The sequence below is a fragment of the Petaurus breviceps genome, unplaced genomic scaffold (assembly GCF_028583685.1).
Source record: "Petaurus breviceps papuanus isolate PSGF00001 unplaced genomic scaffold, PetGlider_PUasm1.0 38, whole genome shotgun sequence".
In the NCBI taxonomy this organism is placed as follows: Eukaryota; Metazoa; Chordata; class Mammalia; order Diprotodontia; family Petauridae; genus Petaurus; species Petaurus breviceps.
Genome location: NW_027186304.1, coordinates 18,528,356 through 18,555,808, shown reverse-complemented (window position 1 = coordinate 18,555,808; position 27,453 = coordinate 18,528,356). Strand labels below are relative to the sequence as shown.

Here is a 27,453-nt window from a genome sequence, read left to right as displayed (position 1 = left end):
TAGCTCCGCAGCTTATCAAGGTGAATGTGTCTTTGTATCTTTTTGTCTTCCGTCTCTCCCTAGAACATTTGTGGTGGGAGCGGTGACAAGAGATCATCGACATCATTTCTGAAGATTGCCATAACTCTGATAATTTTCCTTACAACATATAGTCTATCCAATTTCACCACTCAACCATCTCCTAGGTAACTAGCACATAGCCAACGAAACAGACTGTCCACAGTGAAAGGAAATTAAAAAAATTAAACTGCAGTGTTTACACTTTTTTTTGAACACTTGATTTGCTTAAAATATTTTTTTTGAAGTTACCAGGTTTCAAAGAAGTCTGTTTCACTTCTGCATTGGATTTTGATCTCTTTGCCTAGTTTGTTGACCCTACTCTTCCCTGCAAATAGCTGTCTCTGCAGTACAGTCAGTGTAAGTTCATAAAAACTGTCATCTGTCAAAGTCTAAATTTTAATTCCTAAGGGATTGCAATGATTGAGTTTGACCCAAGTCCTCATGAATGAGTGGCAAAGAATATCTGATTCCACGGCTTATTTGGTTAGGTTTTGTGGGTGTTCATTTTCTTCTCTCTCTCTCTTTTTTTTAATGTCCCTTCCTGTGGGGGTGTTTTCCGTTTGATGCACTTTATTTCCTTAGTAACTGTTGCATTGTTATGGGAGGGGCTTAATGTCATTCTCAAGTACAGTCTTGAAGCAATTTATTTCCTGGTTAGTCTTCCCATCTTCATAGTGTGAAGAGAACATTTATGTGTATGCGTTAGCACCTGAGTGATGGGCACTTTGGATTTTGAATAAAGGTGTGTTGAGGGTGTGGCTCAGGAGTACTCTGACCTGGGGTGAGTCTTTCTCCCTTTTCATCTCTCCTTTGCCTCTTTTAAAGGTGGTTTTCTTCTTCTGAGATACTGTCAGGGTCAAACATCTAGGGATTAATATTTGGGAAAGCACTTTGTTTTCTTTGGTACAGTGGAAAGATACTAGCTACATGATCTTAGGTAGCTCACTTTATCTCACTGACTTCCAAATTTCTCATATATAAATGGTCTAGATGGTTTCTAAGTATGATTTAAGCTCCGAATCTTTGATCCTATCATCCTACAAATACTGAAGAGATTTGAGTTCTAATTTCAGCTTTATTTGTTGTCTGGCGTGGACTACCTCAGTATCTCAGGGCTGCAGTTTTCTCATCTGTAAAAAAGAGGGAGTTGGATGAGATGATCTCTAATGTCTCTTCTATCTCTAAAATGCTGTGTTTTTTCAGGAATATAGTACAAAAATGAAGAATTTTTTTCATTTTTTTAAATAAGGCACACTTGGGGCCCAACTAGTCCATTCAGAAAGTATGGAACCTACTAGAAAGAGAGTATCTTCTTATAGTACCATTCAAGCATAGTTAATATCGAGCAAAATGTGCAAAGCAAAATTGTTTCTCAGCTTGTAATTTGGAGAATTAATTTTTAGAGTGTTCCTTGAACGCCTCTTGTGTGTATAGTCCTATATTTGCTATGGAATTCCTAGGTAGGTATTCTGAGGCAGAGGTAGGACTTTAGGAAGCTTACAATCTGATTTGGAAAAGAAGGTATTTACTTTTTGTTGTTTTTTGGTCATGTCTGATGCTTTGTGGCCCCATTTGGGGTTTTCTTGGCAAAGATACTGAAGTGGTTTGCCCTTTCCTTCTCCAGCTCATTTTATAAATAAGGAACCGAGGTGGACAGGTTAAGTGACATTCCCAGCATCCCACAGTTCATAAGTGTCTGAGGCCAGATTTGAACTCCCAAAGATGAGTCTTCCTGATTCCAAGCCCAGTGCTTTATCCACTGCGCCACCTAGCTGCCCTAAAGAAGATATATGAACACAAAATAGGTAAAGCATATGAAGGAGATACTAGGGTGCCTTCTATTACTGTTACTTTAACTTTTCATTGTTTAAGAAGAGTCACCATTTTACCTGTCATTTCCATTGAATTTTGTTAGTGTCCATGAAAGCTATGTAATTGATGGCAAGGGAATCAATTGAGAGAACAGACTGATGAAAAGATGGGGCCACTGTAACTTTGGACAGTGAAGCTTTTGGGATCTAAACTTTTGGTGGTCTCAGTCATCTTCTGCTATCTTCCCACTGATTGTGTGAAGTCTTTCTGCCGTATGTTTCTGGGGAAGGTATTTAAAAGAACTGTGGGTGAAAAGAATATAGTTCAAGAAGTAAAAAAAAAAATTCAAAGTAGTGATAGTAATAGAAAAGTTACAGGAGAAAACATTCAGAGTCTGTGTTAGAATATGCAAATTATATATTACTTTTGTACTGATATAATTGAGCATTCCCAGTTATTTCATAGGGTTGATTGGGGTCCATCTTTCACCTTCAGAGCAACTGCTCTTCAGAATTTTAGCAAAGATAGGCTTTTCCGTGTGTTCCGACAGTTTAGATCTGGTGGCATACCTTTCTGTCATGGAATAAATGTTTGAGAATGAGAGGGCAGATAGATAGTCATAGGAAAGGAAAACAGTAATTTGGTTTCCCTCCCACCACTACCCATACCCACCTACAGATTTCCCATGGCCATGTGAAATGTGAGCGATGTGATAGTTGACATTTTTTAAAGCACAGCAGCACCATAAATAAAACAAAACCAACATAAAACACGACTCAAACTTGATTTTCATCTCTCAGACCAGACCGAGAATGGGAACGAATAAAGTACAAGAATTCCTGTGGAAATGAATTGATTCATTCAACACATATTTATTGAGCTCCTATTTTGTGGTTTGATGCCGGGGAAGAGTGCTAGATCCATACGCAGAGGACCTATTTTCAACCCTCTTGGCTTGGGTCATTTACCTGGATGCCTTTAGCCAAGGCCCTTCATCTCTGTGGGTCTCAGTTCCCTCATCTTCAAAATGAGAGATTGGACGAGATGCTTTCTAGGGTCCCATTTAAATTAATCTATGACCCTATTGGTCCTACATGCAAAAAATGGGCTAAGGACTATCGAGAATTCAAAGAAGAATAAAACAATCCCTGCTCTCTGTTGTCTAATAGGGAAAATCGCATAATTCCACAATTAAAATATGAGCTTAGAATGTTTCAGTGTAGTACAAGCATAATGATTTGGGAATTCAGAGAAGGGAAAAATTATTTTTGTATGGGGGATGGATGGTGGAAGACTTCGAAGAGGGAATGATTAGCTCAAAGAGATTATAGAATAGGGGCCAAGGAAAAATCTGGGCATTAAATGAACGATTTCCTTCTTTTTTCCTCCAACAGGTTAGGTAAGTTCAGGAAGGCAAAACTGAAAAGTAGAATTAGTTGTTGTTGTTTTTAATTTCATCTTGACTAAATTAGGTTACTTTGAAGACTGAAATTCTCTGGGATACGGATAGAGGAGATTTCAGAAGGAAATGTTTCCTGTGCTCTTAACCAATTTAGAAACATTCATTACATATAAACAGTTGATTTACTAATTAAAATTCTTCTCATCTTTTCATTAACCATACCAGTAATGATCTCTATAATATTCTTCATTCTGTTAGCTTGTAGGTACTTGAAAACAGGTAAATCACATTACTTTTAAAAATCATCTGTACTTTAGATTTTATATATTCATCTATTGAACCTTCCCTTAAATTAGTCTGAATTGGAGATGTTTGACTTTATATATAGTCTGTACTTACTTGAATAAAACAAAAAGGCATACTGTGTGCACTTTTGTAAATTGTTCTTTGTGTAGAGAGTTCCTTCTTTGAAGTGAATGTAAAATAACTTACCAATTCTTTTTTAAAAAGTTTTCTTTTCCTTGTTCCACTTGGTGAAAAAGAAAAATGTGATTGTAGTTTCTGATTGTTAAAAAATTGACTAGGAGGAAATAATTATAATGGGAATAAAATTCATCCTTCTCTATCAGTGATAATTTAAATTTAATGTCCATCATCTATTTTTAAAAGTCTGACCCTTTAGTCTTCTCATTTTTTTTCTTTATTGGCTGCTCTGCAACAACCATACAAAAGAAATATCTGTAAAAAATTTTATACAATGCTTTTATTTTAAATCGTGTATAAAACAATTTAGAAATTAGATTAACTTTTCTTCTTGAACCTTAATTTAAAATTATATATGTGTGTATACATGTGTGCATATGCATGTTTGCATGTACATGTACATACATATATGTATATATAAAGAGTCTGAGAACATGACACCTCTGGTTTCATTTTTCAGGGGTTTAACATAAACATTGATTTCATTGGATTTTTTCCCCACTGAATCTGATTGAACTCTAGGAGAAAGGAGTTAGAGATCTCATTCTTCCTGTTCTTTTCCCACTTTCAGTAGCTTGAGAAATATTTTCATTAACTTCACTATAACTGTATACACTGATATAAGCCAAAGACATAGGAACACTGTGTTGTCTTTGTAATCAAACTCTTACTTTACCATTTTGCCCATTGCTTCTCAATTGAAATTTGGAGAAGGGAATCTTTTCTTGTTCCCAGGAATGTGAATGAAACCCTCAGCTCCTTCTTTCCACACTTGAAAAACACTCAGGAAAATTTACCACATTTACTTTGCTGAAGAGCTTCATTCTATGTGTATAGTCAATCCATAATAATGTCTTTGGGTAGTTGGGAGGGTTTCTCAGTCCCGGTGAGTCTATTAATTTTAATGTTTGTACAGGTCATCAGGAAACATAATCTCCTTTTTATTTTATTTTATTTTTTAATTTCTCAGTGAGCGTGCCTGAGGGGAAAGACAAGCCCAAGAGAGAAGACAAAACAGAAAGCAGTTGAACATCCCAAGTGGCTGCGACCCAGGGAAAGGATGCTGGCTACGGAATGGTTCATTAGAACTACATTTTAGAAAGGGAAATAGTCTCAGCAGGACAACTTCCGTGGCTTCCAGATTCACCATGGCCCTGATTCTCTGGTTGGACGGCTGAAGTCACTGTGTGTCCAATACTTGCTTTTTGTCTTTGGCCGGTCTCCTGGTACCATCTGCTCACAGGATCTGGTGGGAATCATATGCTACCAAAGGTTGGAATCCGGAGAGAGATGGACTCCGACAAGTTAAAATGGAAGTAACTTGACAGCTTCAATCCCTCCAGTTGCCTCTTGTAAGGACAAGTTAAGAGTGGGAACACAAACGTGTCTGGGAGAGCAGTATGCCGGAAGCTGGTTCTCAGGCCACAAACGCTTTCACAGGTGAGGTTCCTGGACTATGAGTAAGTTGAGAGTTGGTGACCTTTTTGTTATGTGCAACTGAAATGCTGCAAAAATAAATGTCCCAGCACATATTTGGAACCATGAACTTTAGGAGATACATGAAAATGAGAGGTATAGGCAAATAGGGTGACCTTTTCACCCCACAAAGTAATGCTTTATTTTTGTTTTTGCCTCACATGTTAGCTTGAGGAGGGGCCCTGCATTTTATGGTTCTGTACAAAATATTCTGAAGTACATGGTACAGAAATATTCTTCCCCATTCTATAAAGGAAATGTGTTACCAGAAAAGACAGGGTGGGTGAGGGTGGGTATTTTCCTTCACAGAGAAAATCTCCCTTCCCCCAAGTTAATTGCCAGCAAGTAATTTTCCCTTCTCTCATCTTTTTTTATCCTTAGTTTATTTCCTCGGTTTTATTAGTGAGCAAATGGGGGAAAATTGGCTGCTCTAGCCTTCCAGTTATAATCATTCTTGTATAAATGAGGTCATTGTTAAAGCTGTACATAACAATTTTATTTTAATTCAGCCCATTTTAATTCTACCCTGGATACCAGTTTTCACATTTTGTAGAGTTGCCATTTATTCTGTATGGTGCCCAGAGCAATGGACTGAGAGACACAGGAACTTTTGAATTCAGACCCTGCCTTGGTTTCTGGTTCCCTGAATATCTCAGAAATATCACTCAGTTTTTTTTTCTATACTTCTAGTTCCTCATTTATTGATTCATCCCAGAGAGAGCTGAAGAATTATTAACATAATAATAGGGAAAAAGAAAGGTTTTGGTCCCAATAATCTTGAAGTTTGGGGTTATTGATTCATTGAGAGATAAGTACCCTTGTATTACTGATAATAAGTTCTGAGGCTTCCTAGACACCAGCCTTCCTATTTTGTACAGGGTTGAAAATTAACTTATTTTTGAACTTCTTACTGGGCAGATAAATCATGAAGTTTAAAAATCTGAAGGAGCTGTTCTAAAATAAAGATTGTTTATTAAGGGATGTGAGGAAGTCGGACTTCTTCAGAAACCCCTTAAAATTCCATGTGTTGAGTTCTGTCCCCCTTCAGTGATCAATTTCAGCTGTCCCATTCAGTCAATCATTTACATCCCTACTATGTGCAAGGCACTGGGAATACAAACAAAGGCAAAAAAAGAATCCCTGCCCTCTATGAGCACACAGTCTAACGGGCGAGACAATATGCATAGGTTTTGTAAAATGTCAGTGTCTCTAGGGTATGTATTAAGCAGTTCAATGCCATAAATATATTATTGTTTATTAAGTTCATGTTTGTTTAATTTGAATCTGATGTTTTTTATGTTCAGAGTGCTGCACAAGGTACTAACAACGATCGAAAGTTTATATAGCCATGACTCTGATCCTCTGGAACTTAGTCTAATGGGAGATATAAATGTACACTAATTATGATAACAAAACAACAATAAATCAAAGGGGCACAAAGTAAGGTACTCTGTGTGTGTGGTGGAGAGCGGGGACTGAACGTTACTGATGGGGAGGAATCAGAATTGACCTCATAAGGAAAGAGATATTTGAGTTGCACTTAGAGTAGGGATAGCAATTCAGTGGAGGAAGAGGGGGATAATCTAACCACAGGAGATATTATGAGTTAAGTCTCAGTGGTGGGAAAGGAATATTTAGGACATAGAGATTGTCTAGTTTGACAGAGCAGATCATGGAGCAATTCCTAGTTATCAGCCAGACCTCTTCCTGTAACTCTTTTTGGCCACCAAAGTATATATACCAGCTTGAACCTGCTCTCTTTACACCTCAGCCCAGAGGCTTCCCTGGTAGCTAAGAACTAAATTTTGGAGGATTAAATTCTCCTTTATTGCTGATACCCAGCCATAGAGTCATCTCCACCTTCCAGTCTGTCATGATGATCCTTTCAGAACACTCTCATTTCCTTTTGCTGTAAGCCTCCCTCATGCATTCTTTTTCACACACAGAGTTTCTCTGAAAGTCTCTCTCTTTTTTTTTAAATAACCCTTTCCCACATCCCAAACCCAGCACCATCAGCTCAACTAGGTGCCTTGGAGCTCAGATACATATGTGCAGTTCTCATTGTCTTGTTCAACAAATATTAGCGTAAATATTAGCAAATCTAAAATCCAATTATGTTTTTATTACACTGGCCCCAGATAGATTGGGGTTGCTTTCAAGCCATATGTGATCAGGGAGGTAGGAGGGCGGTTTTTTTTTTTTACCTCATGGATCTTGAAACTATTACTTGCACTATTTTCTTTCAGCTACTAATAATGCCTTGCACATAGTAGGCATAAAAAACATTTGTTGAGTGTTTAATGGAGAGCTATACCTCATTCTTGGTCATTAAAAATCTGTTAACCAGTTCTGGAAAGTGGCAGGTAGGGCATGGTGTTGGCTTTTAGTAAATTCTTGAAGATATGTCATCAGACTCATTTATTGAGCATAAGTAGTAACATGGACTGATAATGACATATATCCATATATATGTATATATAAGTTGAGGTGAAGAGAAAAGGAGATAGAGGAAGAAAGAAAGGGATAAAGAAAGAGAGCTGGAAAGAGAGACTCAAAGAGAGCAAAAATACACTTTATTTTAGTCCTGTAAATAAGTGCAAAAAATTCTCATCTTGCCAAACGAAAACACATTTTTAGCTTTCTCCCATCCTTTTAAGAAAATAGCTAGGAAGGAAAATAAAGGAAACTCCATTATTTCACAGTTGACTGACATGGTTATTCACTCTAGGTGAGTGTTTTTTGGGAAGGGATGATCTTTTTCCTTTGGTACTTCTTTCTTTTCTCTGCCTCCTTAGTTTTTAAAAGTTATGCATTTTATAAAGTGAAAATTCTCCCAGTATCAAGAACCTAGTGTGATGGCAACTGGTTGAAATTATCCCAGGAACATTTTTCATAGAAGGGAAAGAGTAAGAAGATGGTGCATAACACCCTAAGAGATTTATTATTCTTTACTTGCCTTTGCCTTTGACCTTTATTTATTCTGAGGAACTAAGGGATGCTTATGTCCTACTTTTTGGGTAGTTAACTCAACTACTCATTAGGGGCAAATGGAAGGAAATAATAGTCTATATGATACCAAATAGCAGAGAATATACTTACTTGAATGGAGAACTAACTGAAGCCAAGAAGGCCTTGGTTCAGATCCTGCCCCTGATACATACTGGCTGTGTGACCCTGGGCAGATCACTTAGCCTTTCCTTCTTCTAGACTACTCTTCAAAACTATAAGTTATAGAGAAAGTGCCAACCTGAATTGGTAGAGGATTTCTTCACCCTTTAACTCCATCCAGAAAGTTCCCTACACCGTGGAAATCACAGATTCATTCTCTAATCCCTTGGAATATATCATACAGGATGAAGCAGAAGTCACCAAATCTTAAAAGTGTGTTTAGCTGGTGCATGGAGAGGTAACATGGAATGGTTTAAGGAAGACTGGATTGCAGGTGGAAAAATTGGATCCAGGTGACACTTCTGACATTTACTAGCTGTATGACCTTATCTTAGAGTCTTGGTTTTCTTGTCTATAAGAAGGAAATAGTCATATTTGCATTACCTACTTATAGATTTGTAAAAAAATTTGTGGAATACTAAGGTGAACTATTGTTATAAATGACTGCAGTTAAAATCAACGACGTATTTTATGTTTTAGTTTTCTTATATGTATGTATATACATGCAGAAATACCTACACAAAAGGTTATGTTATATATGTGTATATAGGTACATATATGTGTATGCATATATATTTCCACATAAGATTACACATAATATAGAGACTACAGATTGGTTTTAAGGTTGGTCAAAAAGGTCAGGCTTTCCACATATGTGCGATTTTATTTGACTTGAAAAATTGGGCTGAATTCTCTTATCAGTTAAGTGGCCAATAAAGATAGCTTAGAATATGTGGAGTTGCTAAGGAAAGACAGCTGAGTTTTAAAAATTTGCTATTGTCAAGTAAGTGGATAACCTGTATTTAGCTACTCAAAGAGTCTCACTTCCAGAACCAATGATCTAAAATACTAACTTCAGGTATTAGGGTGAATTTTTTTTTCATGATGGGACATGCTTTGCCCCGTAACTAGGCTGTTTCTTTTAGGGTGATTTAGAAATTATTTCATCCTGATGAACTCACTCTTGAGATGAGAGAGGTTTGTCAGTGACCAATGTAGAGATGGCAGATTGTAGCAGCAAGCACCCCAACCGTCCTCAGGGTTTGCAGCTACCACAGGTTCTTGGATCTGCTTTGTTAAAGGAAAGCAACTCAAAATGGGTTAACAAGCTTACTTTAATCAGTCAGACATATATCGTTTACCTTGCTCAGGAGAAAAGGTCAGCACCCTGAACCTCAAAGTATACAGGCATAATTATCAAGACAGAAACATCAAGTAGACAGATTTCCAAACTGTCCAACCATTACATCCATACCCAGTCAACATCTGGGTTTCCACATTCTGGGTTTTTCAAAGCCGGGGGACTCTCAACAACGGCTTCCCAGAATTCAGATCAAATCACAGAACACTTCTCAAAGTGAGTCCCAAAACAAAGCTACACATCAGGGCTTATATAGCCTTCTCCTGGCTCAGAGAATGTAACAACCTTTTTGACCCACTGGCCAATCAAAAAGTATCTACTGAAAAACAAGCCTCCCTCCCCAGGCTTCTGGTGCACTTTAGCCTAGGGGCAGGGAAGATCTTTAAATTTGCATTTCCATTACACAGATACATAATGAATACTGTATCTTCCATTATTCATTGAAACAGAATAAGTAGCATTTACCTGAAATGTGGAGTGTTTCAGTAATCAATCAACAGGTATTTATTTAAAGCATGGGCAGCTAGGTGGCACAGTGGATGGAGTGCCAGCCAGGCCTGAAGTCAGGAAGATTCATCTTCCTGAGTTTAAATCCAGCCTCATACATGAGCTGTGTGACCTTGGGCAAGTCCTTTAACCTTGTTTGCCTCAGTTTCCTCATCTATAAAATGAGTTGGAGAAGAGAATGGCGAACTGCTCCAGTGTCTTTGTCAAGAAAACCCCAAATGAGGTTACAAAGAGTCAGACATGACCAAAACGACACAAAAAAATTTAAAGCATAGTATGTGTCATGAACTGTGCTGAATTCTGAGAACACAAAGGAAGGTAAAAATACTCCTCTTCCTCAAGGATAGTACATTCTAACAGGTGAGACAACATGAAAATAATTTTGTGCAAACTAGATGTATAATAATAATAATAGTTAACATTTATATAGTACCTACTATGTTCCCAGGTACTGTGCTAAATAAGTACTTTCTAATGATCTCTTTTGGTGTATGGAGTAGATGGAAAGTAGTCTCAAAGGGAAAGACAGCATATTTGTTGATATCTTTGCATTAGTGCTGCTGAAAAGCTACCTGAGTACAAAGGATGCTGCTGCCGGTGCTGGTAATTTTATTCCTGAGCGTGTAGAAACTCTGCTCTCTAAGTTCACAGCTACTTCTTCTGAAGCAGTCAGCCTGCCTGCCTGCAGTCCATTTCAGCTTTTTCTGAAGATGGATAGACTTCCATAAGATAAGCTGCCTCTGTTGTAAAAACAAATCCCAAGTGACTCAGGGCAGAGGGAAATGGGAACCCTTCCAGGGTGAGTCAGTCCGTTTTTTGTGTGAAGTGTTGCAATACTGATAAAGGTTTCATCTTGGCACACGGTATGTCCTCTCAGGTGACTCTGAAAGAACCGTGTCTAGAAGTCACAGTGTAAAATATGAATGACACTGATTTGGAATTCTCTTCCTCCTCACCACATGTCTTGCCATAGACTTCTGTTCCCTTGTTCTTTTGGTCATTTTACTGATGGTGTTAGCATGTTAACTTAAAGAGCTATTGAAGTAAACTAAACTGTAGAATATCTGCCAAGTCTGGTGGTGGTGGTTGTTATTGTTTAACTAGACTCTTGGGGAACTTCCCAGTGAGAAAACTCCCTCTACCAATGGGAATCAGCAGTTGCCTTGCAACTCATTCATAGGGGAATTGCCAGAGAGGTTAAGTGATTTTCCCAATGTTACACAGCCAGTTTCTGTCAGAGATAAAAGTTGAACCCCGATCTTTTTGGCTCTGAGACCAGATTTTTAAAAGCCATACTATGTTGTTCTTAAGTCTTTTATCTTCTCCAACTGAATCTAATTTCTACATAAATACTCATGAGGATCCATGACCCCACTAATTTGCCATTTATGTAGCCAAATGGTATGATAGATAGAGTGCTAGACTTGAAGTTAGGAAGGCTTGAGTTCAAATCCAGCCTCAGACACATGCTAGCTGTGTGACCCTGGAGGAGTCACTTAACTTGTTTGCCTCAATTTCCTCAACTGTAAAATGGGGATAATAATAGCACTTGGGCCACAGGCTTGTTGTGAGACTCAGATGAGATACTATTTTTAACGTGCTTGACATAGTGCCTAGTGTAAATGTTAGCTCTATCATCACCATTGTTGTTGTGGCTGCAGGTCTCAACCCATGAAAGCCTGCCCATCTTGTGTGACTCTTGTCCATGTCTTCCTCCAGGTTTGCTATAAGGGGGTCCAGTCTTCTTAGCTTTTCTCTGATATAAGGGAATCAGAAGAACACTGGCTCTTCACTTGTCTTCTTGTCTTCCTTTTACCTTAACTACATGACCAGCTTACCTTTTATCCCTGTCATATATTTCCTTGATGATGTCCTGAATTCTTATTCTTCTTTGGGGTTTCTCACTTCCAAATAAATTAAGATTGTTTAGCCTGAAGAAGCAAAGGGTGACACTTGACTCAGTAATTACCTTCAAATATATGACAGTCTATTATATGGTTCATGATAATCACATTTCTTTTTCAGTAATGACAAAGAAAGGTGAGATGGTTTTTTTATGATAGGTAAGATTTATCTTAGATATAAGGAAAAACCCTATGACTCAGTACATTAAATATCAGTTCTCCTTACCGCCATAGACAGTTGCAGGAACAAAATAGACACTTGACTGCTTAAAAGGGTTATCCTTGCTAGAGTTTCTCACTGAAAAATGTGTCACTTTGTAGGTATTTGAAAATTTGTAGAAATACTGCATGTGACTGATCTGTACTTTAGGCCTTCTTTTCTTGATTTATGACATCCAATCTAGTCCAACAAGCATTTTTTAAGTACCTTGCTATGTGTAGAATGCTGTGTTAAGTGCTGGGTAGGAAAGAAAACAACCCAGAAACTCATACACACAACAAAGTAGTCTTTGTCTTCAACAAACTTATGTTCCATTGGACTTACACCATGTTAGTGTAGCCTTTGGCAACTGTCAGTCAGTCAATAAACATTCAAGTACCTACATATGCCAGGCATTGTGCTACAATAGAAAGAAAAGATAGTCCCTGCTCTTAAGGAGCTCACAATCTAATAACTGAGGGTTTTCTTCATGTTAAGATGAAGTAACATGATCAGATAAGAAGGATTTTAAAACTTTATTATGAGGAGAGGTCCATAGGCTTTTGCAGACTGCTCAAGGGGTCCGTGATTCAGAAAAGGTTAAGAATCCCTGACCCAAGCAAACTGAAGCCTAGACTGGTGCCTAATTCAAATTCGATAACTTCAGCTAGAGCAGAAAGTGTCTTGGGAATGCAGCTAGTGGAATGATTTTCTGTCTTACCAATTAGGAGGCTGGTGCAATAATATTTGGTTCCCTGTTGCTTCATGAGGGAAAATAGTTTGAGCCTTAAAGAAATTAGGCCATTAGATAAGTGAGAGTTTTAGTAAAAAAAATAAAAATAAAAACACAATCGCAGAATATTAATAAGCTAGACAGAATCAATCAATCAGCACCTTCTATGTGAAAGGCACTGTACTAGGCACTAGGGACATAAGATCAAAGAATGAAATTATTCTGACTTACAAGGAGCATATATATATTTTTTCAACATTTACTTTTATAAGATTGAGTTCCAAAATTTTTTTCTCTTTCCCTCCTTCTTGTTCCCCCCTCTCAAAGATGACAGGCATTCTGATATAGGCTATATATGTACAGTCATATTAAATATATTTCCACATTAGTCATGTTATGAAAGAAGAATCAGAACAAAAGGGAAAAATTGCAATAAAAATACACACACACACTCAAAGAAAATAGTATCCTTCAATTTGCATTCAGACTCCATAATTCTTTCTCTGGATGTGAATAGCATTTTCCATCATGAGTCTTTTGGAATTGTCTTAGAACATTGCATTACTGAGAAGAGCTGAGTCTACCAAAGTTGGTCATTATACAAGGTTACTGTTACTGTGTTCAATGTTCCAGCATATATTCTAATGGGGGAGACAGCAAGCACATCTATCAATATATTCAAAATCAATATGATGTTAATAACTACAGATATATACAAGGTATTTAAATACAAGGTAGCCTGAAAGGAAGAACACTAGCATTTGGGTAGATCAGGAAAGATTTCATGAAGAAAGATGGTGCTTGAGCTGTATATTAAAGGAAGAGAAGTAGTCCGTGAAGTAGAGATAGTGGTCTGGAATAATGTACGGTGAGGCTGGGGAGATGTATTGGGGCCAGTTTGGGAAGGATTTTAAAAACCAAACAGAGTTTATTGTTGATCCTAGAAACAATAAGAAGCCATTGGAGTTGATTGATAGAGTGTGTGTGTATGTGTGTGTTAGGGGGATGGAGGAGATGTTGGCATGTCAACATGATCGGCATTTAAGGAAAATACTTTTGCACTAGTGGATAGGATGCTGGTAAGAGACTTGGGCCAGGAAGAACAATTAGGAAATTGTTTTAGTAGTCTAGACAACAGGAGATAAGGGTCTGAGCTAAGGTGGTGAGTGTCTGAGTGTAGAAAAGGGATTGGATATGAACTAGGTAGTCCAGTGGATAGAGGGCCAGGCCTGCAGTCAAGAAGACCTGAGTTCAAATCCTACCTCAGACACTTACTAGCTGTGTGACCCTAGGTAAGCCATTTAACACTGTTTGCCTCAGTTTCCTCATCTGCAAAATGATCTGGAGAAGAAAATGGCAAACCACTCCAGTATTTTTGCCAAGAAAACCCCAAATGGGGTCATGAAGAATCAGACAAGACTGACAGCAACACGAGAGAGGTAGAGGTAGAAACAATGATATTTGGCAAGTGATTGTGTAAGTGGTGTGAGTGAGCAAGAGGAGTCAAGGATAGTGCAGAAGTTACAGCCCCAGGGAACCTAGAAGGAGCTGGTGCCTCTGACAGAATTTATATGTGGTAAAGATGATAGTATCTAACCCCCTTGTTTTATAAGTGAGGAGGCTGAGGCCCAGAGACATGAAACCATTGACCTAGACAGATGAAGTCACCGACAGAGCTTGGACTAAAATCCAGATGTCCTAATTTTATAATACTGTCTACCACTGAGTTATGGAATCACAAGCTTGGAGAGACAGGAGGACCTTTAGTAGCCATTTAATCCAACCTGTACCAAGCGTTCGCTCAGCCTCCATTTGCAGACCTCCAAGGAGGCTTTCACCCCTCAAGTCCACCCATTGTACTTTTAGTTAGCTCTAATTGTTAGGATACCTTTCCTGACATCAAGCCTAAATTTATGTCTCTGATATTTCATTGTTATTGGTTCCATTCTCAGGGACCAAAAAAAGTTCCAGGGGGTGGGGAACCTGTGGCCTTGAGTCCACGTGAGGTTTTATAGGTCCTTGGGTGTGGCCTTTTGACCGAATCTGAATTTTATAGAACAAATCCTTTTATTAAGGGGATTTGTTCTGTGAAGTTTGGATTCAGTCAAAGGGCCGCACTTGAGGACTCAGGGGGTCACATGTGGCCTTGAGGTCGCAGGTTCTCCAGCTCTGGAACTCTAATCCATCTTCCAAATGAGTCTTTCAGATGTTTGAAGACAGCTATCCTGTGCCCCAAGTCTACTTTTCTCCAGGCTAAATAGACCCAGTTCCTTCATATGACCCTTGTGTGAAATGAGCTCAGAAACCTTCATTCTGCTCGCCTTCCTCTGGACACACTTCAGCTCATCAATTTCCTTCTGAAAATATTGGTCCCATAACTGAAGATACTAAATTCCCAGAATTACCGAAGAGTATACAATGGAATAGTAATAATTAACAATAGGTAACCTTTATATAGTGTTTTAAGGCTTGTGAAGCATTTTCCACAGATCATCTCCTTCCCTCGCTATTGAAGGGTTTTGCATTTTCTAGTACAACCTAAAATGTCTAGGTGGAGATGGCGAGCTAGTCTAATCCAGAAGCATCAATTTATAGCTTCTGAGGCTCTACTGTATCACTCTTTAAAGGACAACCGCGGCTGCCTCCTCAGAGTGTCTATCCCCTTCCTATTCCAGAAGAGCTTTCCATCCATATGGGGGCTCTTTCTAAGCTTCCCTTTCCTTTCCTTTCTACTCTACATCCTCCTGCCAATGGTCATATCTTTTCTATTCTACTTAAGATTCCCTCCCCCCATCTTTTTGGGACCTCAATTCTTTTTCCTCTAGGAACAATTCATCTCCCTAGAACATGGAGTATAGAGAGCCTTTTCTTGAACCCTTTCACCTTCTCCTTGGGAGAGAAGATCAGCTTATACTTGGAACACAAGAGTCAGTTCCCTGTGGAAGAAATGCAGTGGTTGCAAGCTTGATACAAGTCTCTGGGCAATTTCCTCTCTTCTCCATACTGGTGTCAGAGGCTGGAATTGAACTCACATCTTCTTGACTCCAAGTCCAGTGCTCTCTCCATTGTGCTATCTCGCTGCATTCATAGCAAGGTGCTGGATTTATTTATGTTTCTTCTGCTAGAATCCTGTGTATCCTCACCACCTTTTGTCTAGCAGCCGTTTCACGAACATTTGTCGCTGCTGCAACACAAGAGTAAAGGAACGGGGATTGGAAAACTTAAAGGGTGGTAACTTATCCTACGGGATGATGATTTTTAAATGTATCTGTAAGACTAAGCCGTGTAGCCAAGACCCTCAGAAGGTCGTTCCACTTTTGATCCTCAGTTTTCTCACTTGGAAAATGGGATAGCAATAATAATACGTACTATCCACTTCATAGGAAAGTGCTTTGGAAATTCTTAAAGTGCGAAGACTTTGGGCCAAATCAGGAAATAGTAAAAATATGTCTTTGTCTAGCCTCCTTCTTCCTCTGTGTAATATCTCCCACAGACTTGGTGCTTCCTTGGCATCCTCTGATTCCCCAGGACATCTCCTAGTCACTTAGCACTGATGAGCTCAAATCCAGGTTCCGACACTTACTGACTGTGTGACTCTATGCAAGTCACTTAACTTCCACCTGCCTCAGTTTCTACCTCCCAGAATGATTTAGAGTATATAAAATGAGATACTTTATAGTGTTTTGCAAACTTTAAAGTTCTATACAAATGCTAGTTATTAGTATTATTTTTACTCTTATTATTAGTTTCAGAAGAATAATTAAACATAATTACAACATTAACTTTCTATCATTAAAATTCATGAGTCAGATTTATCCATATATCTCAGTGGATTCCTTGAATAGTATTGGCTTGTTTCCAAGTGCCCCCTCAATCTTTTGCTTTGGTTTAATGCTAGAATGAGAGGGTAAAGGACTTCTCATATTTACCCTCTTCAGCTTTAAGCTTTTATTGTATTAACTTGGAATGTGTTTGGAATCATTTATACTTAATGAGAGTATGTTTAGGGAGATGCTTAGTGTGGGCAAGAACTTCAGAAATATTTATTGTAATCTGTTGTTGTTCAGTTGTTTCCTTTCTTTTTCTTTTTTAATTTTTAAAAATTTATTATTTTTTCATTTTTGCTTTTTGGAGGGGGGAAGGTAGGGCAATTGGGGTTAAGTGATTTGACCAAGGTCACATGACTAATTTTTTGTGTTAAGTGTCTGAGGCCGGATTTGAACTCAGGTCCTCCTGACTCCAGGGCTGGTACTCTATTCACTGCACCACCTAACCACCCCTTGTTCAATTGTTTCCAGTCCTATCTGACTTTTCATGACTCCATTTGGGGTCTTCTTGGCAAAGATACTGGAGTGGTTTGCCATTTTCTTCTCCGGCTCATTTTACAGAAGAGGAAACTGACCCAAACAGGGTTAAGTGACTTTTCCAGGGTCACACAGCTAGTAAATGTCTGAGGGCATATTTGAACTCAGGAAGATGAGTTTTTCTGACTCCAGGCCTGGCACTTTATCCACTGTGCCATCTAGCTGCCCCTATTTATTGTAATACATTGAGGATTTCTACTTTGAACACACATGTAGAAAAACAATCTCCACCCCCTGTAAAAACAACAACAACAAAACTGTTACTTCAGTAACTCAAAAAATAATTCAGCACATGATGATCTTAAAGTGCGTACTCTTTCCTGGGGTCAAGATTGCAGCCCGTCCACGTCTTCTCGTTCTGTGTGACTGTCTTCGAAAAATCTTCCAGTGCTGTATTGGTGTTGGGTTCTTCAGTGGGTCCCATTGCAGAATTCAGACATGTACTTGTATTTCTCATTTGATCTGTATCTCTTGTTTACAGATCATATCTTTCTTGGGTATTTCTTACACCACTTCTTGCATATGTCATTATTGGTAAAACTCTTAAGTGAATTAAATTCCTCTCTAGTTCATTTATTTGCTGATAGCTGGATCCACTTTTCACTTTCTGTCACCAAAGCTTGAGTTACTGATACCTATGCTTGGAGATTGAACTTTGGAAGGATAACTCCTCTTTCTGAGACCTTAAGAGAAGATCCAAGAGACATATTCATCTTTCCTTCTTTGGATACCTAAAAGTTAGTCTTTTATTTTTTTTTTATCTTTTTAAGCAATCGGGGTTAAGTAACTTGCTCAAGGTTACACGGCCAGTTATTTCTGGGTGTGGTGCTGAGTATCTGAGCCCGGATTTGATCCAGGTCATCCTGACACTGGAGCCGGTGCTCTTACTCGCTGAGCCATCTGGCTGCCCCTAAGCAATTGGGGTTAAGTAACTTGCTCAAGGTTACACGGCCAGGTGTTTCTGGGTGGGTGCTAAGTGTCTGAGCCCGGGATTCGATCTCCAGGTCTTCTCAACACTGGAGCTGGTACTCTTACTTGCTGTGCTACCTGACCGCCCCAAAGTTAGTCTTTTATATATAGCAGTCTCAGATTGATGGTGATACCTTGATTGGCATGTAGATTGTGACCTTTGTTATTAGTCTAAACAGTCTGGGCATCTAGTTACCTATGTACCTGCATATTTTAAGACAGTATATATAAATACAAAAATAAAACCAAAGTGCAAATAAATGGGTTTAACATTAAGGTGGATGCTTTTTGAATCTATTTTAAAGTTTTAACCTGAAAATATATGGCAATACCAACTTGTTTTTGAGAGTGAGATTTCTTATCCTTATTCTTATTTCTGACTTGATCTTTTAATTAATTTAATTATCTGTAGAGTACTTACAGACCCAGGAGACAGTGTAGTATAGTAGAATAGAGCTCTGGACATGGAGTCACATGGGTTTAAATCCCAATTCTGCTACTTACTGCCATTATGACTTTGGCCAGGCATTTTAAACTCATTCTTCAAATGAGGGGTTTGTACTATATGACCTTTGAGGTCCGTATCAGCTCTAACTCTATTATGGGAAGAGAGGAGGCATGACATTTGTTTCAGATAACAGTAATATAATGCATTAAATTATGAAGATAATGCTATGTTTACCTTGTTGGGCACCCAACTCTGTGTTATTTGGAGTCTACAGCTGTAGAGGTTATATGGAATAAAGGGTATAAATAAAGCCCCCTGAGTTCCATGTTATACTTCAAAGAGTCCCTTTAACTACTTACCAATTACCAAGGAGACATTGCATCTATGCTGTATTTACTGAATGTACAGTTAACCCTTCCACATTGCCGTGTTTCCCATTGCAGTTTTCATATATCGCAGATTAGTATAAGAAATTAAATGGGAATTTTGTAGAAGCCATAGACAACACAGAGCCTATAACCAAATACTTAACCCAAATTTTACAATAAGGTACTATAAACACCCCATAAAAGAAAAAAAAATTCAGACTTCCCTGGTTTGAAGGGAGGGTCAAAAATTTTACACAAATTTTCCAGATCGTGTGGGCATCATGCCCCTAACCATCATGATGTGTAAGGGACAACTGTAAGTGGCTGAATTGCTTTTCTAGTTCTTATGGAAACCAGTCCCTTGATTACCATAATGGAGCTCCCAAAGATCAGCCTCCCCCAGAAGATGGGTATATGTGCTAATACAGAGGAGATTTTACTTACCTTTAGTGTCTTCTCCTGAGGATTTCAAAAGTGTTTCCTAAGTGTATTTAGTAGACTATCAGTTCTAGAAGATAGGGACTGTTACCCTTCGCTTCCAGGGTAGGGAAAGATTTCAACTTGTCTTGTTCCATATTAATCTAATTCCATACTAATCAATAATAATTAACATATATAGTGTTTACTATGTCCAGGCACTGTGCTAAGTGCTTTACAGTTATTATCCCATGTTATCTTCACAATAACCCTGGGAGGTGGGTACTATTTATTATCCTCATTTTAACAGGAGGAAACAGGAAAGCCGAGGTAAAGGGTCACCTAGTTAGTAAGCTACATTTAAATTTGGGTCCTACTGACCTCAGGCCCAGTGCTGTATCCACTACACCACCTAGGTCCTAGTACAAAGTTTTTCCCTATGTTAGAAATATTTGTTGGGGGAAAGCATTCAGTGTTCTGTTAGATTTCCCTTCCTAACCATTAAATCCCAGGATCTTTTACATTTGACCAGGAGTGAATTGTGGTAGCATACATCTTAAAAACAAAAGTTTAATACATTTGTTTGCTTGATAAACAAGGGAAATCAGCAGAGCCAGAAAAGCACCATAGGCAGGGACTTCACTAATATAAATGAAAATGTATTAAAAGGAACTGAAGTCTGAATAGTCACAGTAACCAATCATCGTCCCAGAAAACAGTTGATGAAACCTTTGTTTCATGACACAGAGAGGTAGGGAAGACAAAGAAAGGATGTTGCATACAATCACCAGAATCCCTAGAATAGTTATTTTTGCTTTACTGTTTTCCTTGCAAGGGAGAGTTTAGCTCAGGGGAGGGAGATAGAGACTATATCCAGAAATTGCTGTGATGTATAAACAAAACACATCAGTAAAACTTAAAACAAACAAAGAAGAGTATTTAGACAGGACTAGCAATTTTAACTCAAAACAAGCATGTAACTATAAATAATTTTCAATACAAACTTTTAAAGTAGTCATAAATGTATTCCTGAAAAAATAATGGAATTGTATATTGAAATTCATCTCCTCTCATAGTTCATTTTGACGTAACATTCCGTGACCTAGAAGTTCTGTATACCAGTTGTGAAGACATAAAGGAGTGTAGGAAAGAAAGTGTGAGTTTCAGCAAACTCCCAGAACTGTTGAGAATAGAGACATCTTGCTTTAAGAGAGACTAGCTGGAAAGAAAGGAGGAAAGAGAGCTACAGTTTATCAGAAAAGGAAGAACATACGGGGAATTAGCTCTCACCTCTTTAAAGTCCTTGGGCAAGAAGAGAAAAATGATCTTTCTCATAGAGACATTGTCTCCTAGCCAGATGCCCAGAAAAAAAAAAAAGTAATGGAGCCTTCTCTGGTCACTATTGCCTGGCAGAAAGATAAGGCAAGTGCCCATGTGCCTCTTCCCTATATTTTTTATGCTATTTGTGTTCTAATCAAGTGAAAGAATGAAAGAATCTTAGAATTGTAAGAGACTTAAATCAATCAGTCAACATATATTTATTAAGCAATTACTGTGCGAAGAAGACCAGGGAAAACAAAGAAAAACAAACAAAGCTAGTCCATACGGATAAAGAGCTTATACTCTAAAAGGGGACCTATGCACATAAATAGGTAAATACAAGATGGTTTGGGTTGGTTTGGCTGTTATACTTTGTTCTTTAGAGGACCCAAATGTCACCACTCTGCTAGAGTCCAGTTTCAGGGTGTCCAACTGTGGCTGATCAGAAAAATAGGAGCTTGGAATGCCCTACCACAGGGTGGGCACAAATATTCGGTGTGAACATTTGGGGTGGATACTCTAAATTTGGGTATCCTGTGTTTCCCTTGAGCTGTTTCAATTCTGCTTTGCTCACAGAGCACAGCACTTTCTCTGATGTGGGCACGCCATGCTGAACAGTCCTGTGCTAATGTCTCCCATGTCACAAATCAATTCCAAAGTTCTTATGAGAGACTTTGAGAGTGTCCTTGTAGGCGTCTTCTGAGCACCCTGTGAACGCTTGCCCTGTGTGAGTTCTCCATAAAACAGTCTTTTTGGCAAGTGTGTGTTTTGTGTTTGAACAAAGTGGTCAGCCCATAAGAGTTGGCTCTCTGAAGCATGGAGAGCTGATGGGTAATAACCTCAGAGGGAAGGAGGCCAGGGATTCTACAAGCAGTTAGTAAAGAGGGCTGTTGCTGTTATTTCTCCTTCATTCTCAGAGAGGACCATGACATCAGGAAGATGATGCCATGACATGTGACTGAATTGGATTTAAGTGAGGGCTATGCAAGGCCACCAACTTCACTTTCTCCTCAGGAGCCATATGGATCCAGTGTCAAGATTTAGATCCGGATGACTGGAGATGGCCCCCAGGGAGCATTCAGTGAATGCAGAATGGCCAGTACAAGGACAGAGAGATGGGAGATTGTATGTCATGTGTGGAGAGTAGAGAGTTGGCCAGTATGGCTAGACTGTAAGTGTGTGGAGGGGAATTAGAGGAAGGATGGGAAAAGATAGGATAGAGGGAGGTTATCAGGAGCTTTAAATGTCATATAGAAGAGTTTATATTTGATCCTGGAGGTAATTGGGAACCACTGGAGTTTATTGAGGGGGTGGTGACATGTTTAGACCCATGCTCATGGAGGGTCACTTTGGCAGCAAAGTGGAAGAAAGACTGGAATGAGGAGAGACTTAAGGCAGGAAGACCATCTATTCTAACATGAACAGGAATCTACTATGTACCAGTGAGAGGTGGGAATCATGTAAACCTCTCTTTGAAAATCTCTTGTGAGGAGAACGCCACTACTTCCTGAGGAATCCCATTCCACTGATTCCACTGGACAGCTCTGATCTTTTTCCTGACATTAAACTTAAATTGACCTCTCTGTAACTTCACTCATTTTGCACAAGTCTGACAGAAGTTCCCCTCCCCTTTGGGGGTTCCCCCGGGATTGAGAGGCAAATTAACACGTTTTGTTTTGTGACTTCAGCCATGAGATCTTGAGGTGGCTGTTCCTTCAGGGGCAGATGAGTGTGAAATGGAAAGAAACATTATTAACTGAACGCCACACCATTTGACCTAGTTACACGGCTCCTAGAATACTCCCCCGTTCTCAGGTTTGTTCTTCTGGCAGAAGGAAGCTGATGCTTACATGCACCTCACTAGTAAGCGAGTCTGTATGTCACATTAGCATATTGTGTGTGAAAATGGAGAAGCATGCAGGCTTTCCCACATCCAAGCCACCATGGCAGAGTCCTGCCATCCATGTCTCATTAGCACACTGGTCACCAAGTGAGAACAAAAGGTAAGTTTTTATTTATTAAAAAACACTGGAAGTAGGGGCGGCCAGGTGGCTCAGCGAGTAAGAGCACTGGCTCCATTGTCAGGATGACCCAGAAATAACTGGCCGTGTAACCTTGAGCAAGTTACTTAACCCTGATTGCTCATAAAAAAAAAAAAACCCACTGGAAGAAGAATAGAAGCGTGGAGTTGGGTTTTGTTTTGTTTTGACCTTCCATAGGAGTGATACAAGAGGTAGTGTTGCATAATGGGTAGAGCTGGCTTTGAGACAAGAAGACTTGGGTTCCAGTCCCAAATCTGACATGTATAGGCTTTATGACCCTGGACAAAAGAACTTAAGCTCTCAGTGTCTCAGGCATTCTACAAGGCGATGATTAAGGTACCAGGTGTAGGACCTTGGAGTGTAGGACCTTACGTTACCTACACCTTATGTTAGAATGGGAGGTCGTTCCTCACTGGGAGTTTTCTGTCTTAATGAAGTCAAATGTCTTCCCTCCCCGTCCCACCAAATCATCCATTGACTTAGTTCCTGGTTGGAAGGTGGGAAACAAACTCCCTTTGCATTTCTGAGTTGTCTCTTCTCTTCCATGGCATGGATTCCCCAGCAGTTGGAAAAAAAATTTTTTTTAAACATATTGTACTATTTATTTATTTGTTTGCCTTTTGGAGGGCAGTCAGGGTTAAGTAACTTGCCCAAGGTTACATGGCTAGTTTTTTTGTTTTGTTTTGTTGTGTGTGTGTGTGTGTGTGTGTGTGTGTGTGTGTGTGTGTGTGTGTGTATTAAGTATCTGAGGCCGCAACGGAACTCGGGTCCTCCTCCTGACTCCGAGGCTGGCGCTTTACTCACTGCGCCACCTAGCAAGCTGCTCTTTAAATGTAACTTGTTATAAAAAAAAATTGTGACATAAAGAACTGTTAAATTTATCCAATTCTATACATTGATCTATTTTCAGGAGTAGCTTGGTTCCTGATGCTTCATTTCCCCTCATGTAGCTCTCTGTTTCTACTTGCAGAGGTCTGCCAATAATGTGACATTAGTTATGGACCAAAGTGGGAAGTCTGTAGAAAGTCCATTGCTCTCAGAACCTTTGGTTCAGTATCAGTTGCCTATCTAGTGGGGCTGTGTGCCTGTTACTTAAGACTTGAACATCACAATCATTTGTTAATCATGTGCCAGGGCTAAAAATACAAAGACAAAAATGATAAGGAGGAAGAAACAGTATCAATATGTATATGCAGAATATATACAAACTGTACAAGGTAAAATTAGGCAGGAGGTTACTAGAATCTGGGAGTGGAGGGAGGGGAAGGGATCAGGGAAGGCTTCGTGGACAAGATTGTGCTGGGTTTTCTAAGAGGCAGAGGTGAGCGAGGACTGTGCTCCGGGCAGGTGTAAAGATGCAGAGATGGGAGGTGGAGTGTCAGGTGGGAGGAACAGCAAGATACCTCCTCTATCCTACTCTGACTCCCACTACTGGCATTTATGTAGCACTCTGAGGTTTGCAAAACACTTTATATATGTTAACTTGTTTGAGCTTCACAACATCCCTGTGAGGTAGGTGTGGTTATTATCCCCATTTTACAGATGAGAAAAATGAGACAAGGAGTGGGTAAGCGACTTGTCCACTGGTCATATAGCTAGGAAGTATGTGAAGCAGGATTAAAACTCAGGTTTTCTTAATTCTGAGTCTTGTCCTCTGTACATATAGCTGCCTATACGAGTTTGGATGGATTGCAGAGTACAAGATGGGGAGTAATGTATAAGAGAGACTGGGAAGGTAAGTTATGGCATCAGGCATTGTGGCAAATGCTGGAGATGAAAAGAAAGGTAAAAGCTCCTGCTTTGAAGGAGTTCACTGTGTAATTAATAGTGGGGACAACGTGCAAGCTACAGGCAAACAAACTATTCTACACGGGATCAATGAGAAAAAATCAACAGAGGGAAGGCTTCCTGTAGAAGGTGGTCTTTTATCTGGAACTTGAAGGAAGCCAGAAGGTGGAGAAGAGGAGGGAGAGCACTTCAGGAATGGGGGACAGTCAATGAAAGTGCTTGGAGTTGGGCCGTGGAAGGTCTTGTTTGTGGAATAGTAGGCCAGAGTCATTGGATCCCATATTGCAGTAATTTAGGTTAAGAGGTGATGAGGGCCTGGACCAGGGTGGTCATTATGCTAATTAAGAGATGGAAGAATTGTTATAGATTTAGAAACAGTAAGATTTGGTGTGGATGCATGGGGTGAAGGGAAGGGAGGAATCAAGGATGATATCAGGGTGGAACTGGGAGAATGGACAGATGTTGGTACCTATCAGAAATAGGATCTAGGTTCTGACCTTTTTTTGTGGAGACCCTTTAATCTAGGTTTCTCACCCTGTGTTACTCATTCCCATTACTTGGGCCCCAAACCAAATTTTTTTCAGTTCCCTGAACTGTATTGCCCATCTCTACTTACCTGTACACTCGATTTCCTCCCTGGTATTAAACCTTATGGTATCTCCATGCTTTACCCTAAGCTGATCTTTTTATACTAAACCCTTTGCTTTACTGGCCTTCTGATACCTCTCTGAACCTTCCTGCTTAGCTGGCCTAAAGTCACTTTATCCACCAGTCAGCTTGATGAAAGGTTAACTAGCACTTTACCTTCTGATCTTGGCCTTCTTGGCTGCTGGTTCTGACTTGCTGCTTCTTGTGTTTTGACATGACAACTGTATTTGGTTTTCTGAAAGTAAAGCCCACCTGTACACAAAAGGTCAATTTCCCCCAAACCCAGCTGAGAGTAGAGGTGATATACTGGCATAATGTCATTATCTCAAGGTAATTTAGAAAAAATAGTTGTTCTAGTCTTCGTCATTGGACTCTTTCTTTCCAATTTACAAACGTTTTCCGAGACTTCTCAGCTGAAAAGAACACTTTGAAGAATGTTATAGTTTATGAAGAAAATGTGTACTTCAGTCGTATACTTAAGAAAATATATCCTATAAGAACATTCTTTATTGGGATAAAATAATAGCTCCATGTACAGATGCCAATTTAAAAATGTATCAGCTTATACCTCTCTTTACCTTCTCTTTAATACTAGGAACAGTTAGATCACATAGGAATTCACTACATATTCAGATGTGATAGCCTTTTTCAAGGCTGTCAGGAAATATGCAAGTGTGGGAAGTACCAAAGCCATTATATTTTTTCCCTTTTTTGTATTTGCTTTTGACCTGACAATCCAAAGTGGTTTTCTGATCAATATGGTTTCAAACAAAACCCCTGTATTTCACAGGATATGTTTGCCTTAAAAAAAAAATGATCGTGTGAGCACACAAGGTTTCTTTTTAGAATAGTATAATTCGATTTTCCTAACACCTCTTGCTAATTCAGTTGATGCCACAGCAAATAATCATCATAATGGAGATCTTGTCCAACCCAACCAGATTTCAGTGTTATTTGTTTTGTCGGTATTAGTGTTTAAAGATGTTGCACTGATGGAGCCTGCAATAAAAACAGGTGAGGCTGACTGGTTATTTCTGGCTGGGTCTATGCTGTTCAATTAATCCATCTATCAACAAGTATTTTTTATAGTACCTATTATGTGCCAGATAATGACGAGGCTCTGGACAAAAACAAAAAAAAGAAGCATTCTACCCTTAAAGAGTTTACATTCTACCAGGAGGGTTCCATTTTTATGTGGGTATTTATGTATGAATATGTAAAATCTATTCACAGTAAATGTCCACTTTTGAGGACGGCATTAGAAGATGAAGGGGGCAGCCGGGTGCTGCAGTGGATAGTGCAGCCAGGCCTGCAGTCAGAAAGATTTCTTTTTCTGAATTCAAATCTGTCCTCAGATACTCACTAACTGTGTGATCCTGCTGGGCAAGTCACTTAATCTTGTTTGCCTCAGTTCCTTACCTGTAAAATGAGCTGGAGAAGGAAATGGCAAACCATTCCAGTACTCTGCCAAGAAAACCCCAAATGGGGTCACAGAGGGTCAGAAATGACTGAAATAACTGAACAACAGCAACTAGAAGGTGAGGAGATCCAGAAAGACTTTGTATAGAAAGTGTATGAAGGTATTTGAAGTGAGGAGGGAATGTATTTTAGACCTGGGGCACAGCCATCTCAGATGGATGGAGATGAGAGATAGGAAGTGTCCTATGTGAGAAACAGCAAAAAAGAGCAGTTTGACCTGACCATAGATTGCAAGGAGAGTGAAGTGTAACTGGGTTGGAAAAGTAGGTGGGGATTATAAAGGATAGAAAGGGCTTTAAAAACCCTGTTGGTGTGTCTTGGATTGGGTTTACAGGTATAGAAATCAGTTTTTCTCACTTTGTCTTGGAGTCATCACACCCTAATGAATTATTCATGAAAACGAGACTCACAAGAGACTGATATATACACAATATACATTTTGCAATTGATAATGAAAATGGAGCTTGTGTTCCATTGGAATCACACATACTCACACTACAGCTTAACATGTATCCCTCAAGAATATCTGAAAGTATTAATGAATGAATAAAAAATTTATTAAGTGCTTACCATGTGCAAATTACTATGCCAAATGCTGCTGATACAAATAGGAAAGTAAGACAATGCCTGTTCTCAAGGAGCTCGCCTTCTAAGGGAGAGACCACACATATGGAAGATTTCAGCTACAAGAGGTATGGAGAGGTCCTATGGTCCTTAGAGTACAG

At 39.2% G+C, this 27,453-nt stretch overlaps 1 protein-coding gene across 4 annotated transcripts in view; it reads left to right on the top strand.

Moving 5' to 3' along the window:
* The window catches only part of LDLRAD4 (low density lipoprotein receptor class A domain containing 4), a 617,131-nt gene that overhangs the window by 246,777 nt on the left and 342,901 nt on the right, over positions 1–27,453 (top strand). For 3 of the 4 annotated variants that reach the window (XM_069099596.1, XM_069099598.1, XM_069099597.1), the window contains one exon: positions 4,728–5,197. In XM_069099596.1, coding sequence (XP_068955697.1) covers positions 5,158–5,197 — 40 coding nt within the window. In that variant the 5' untranslated portion in view covers positions 4,728–5,157. Of the gene's footprint in view, positions 1–740; positions 842–4,727; positions 5,198–27,453 lie in introns of those variants that run through there. The other variant, XM_069099599.1, reaches the window with a different exon arrangement.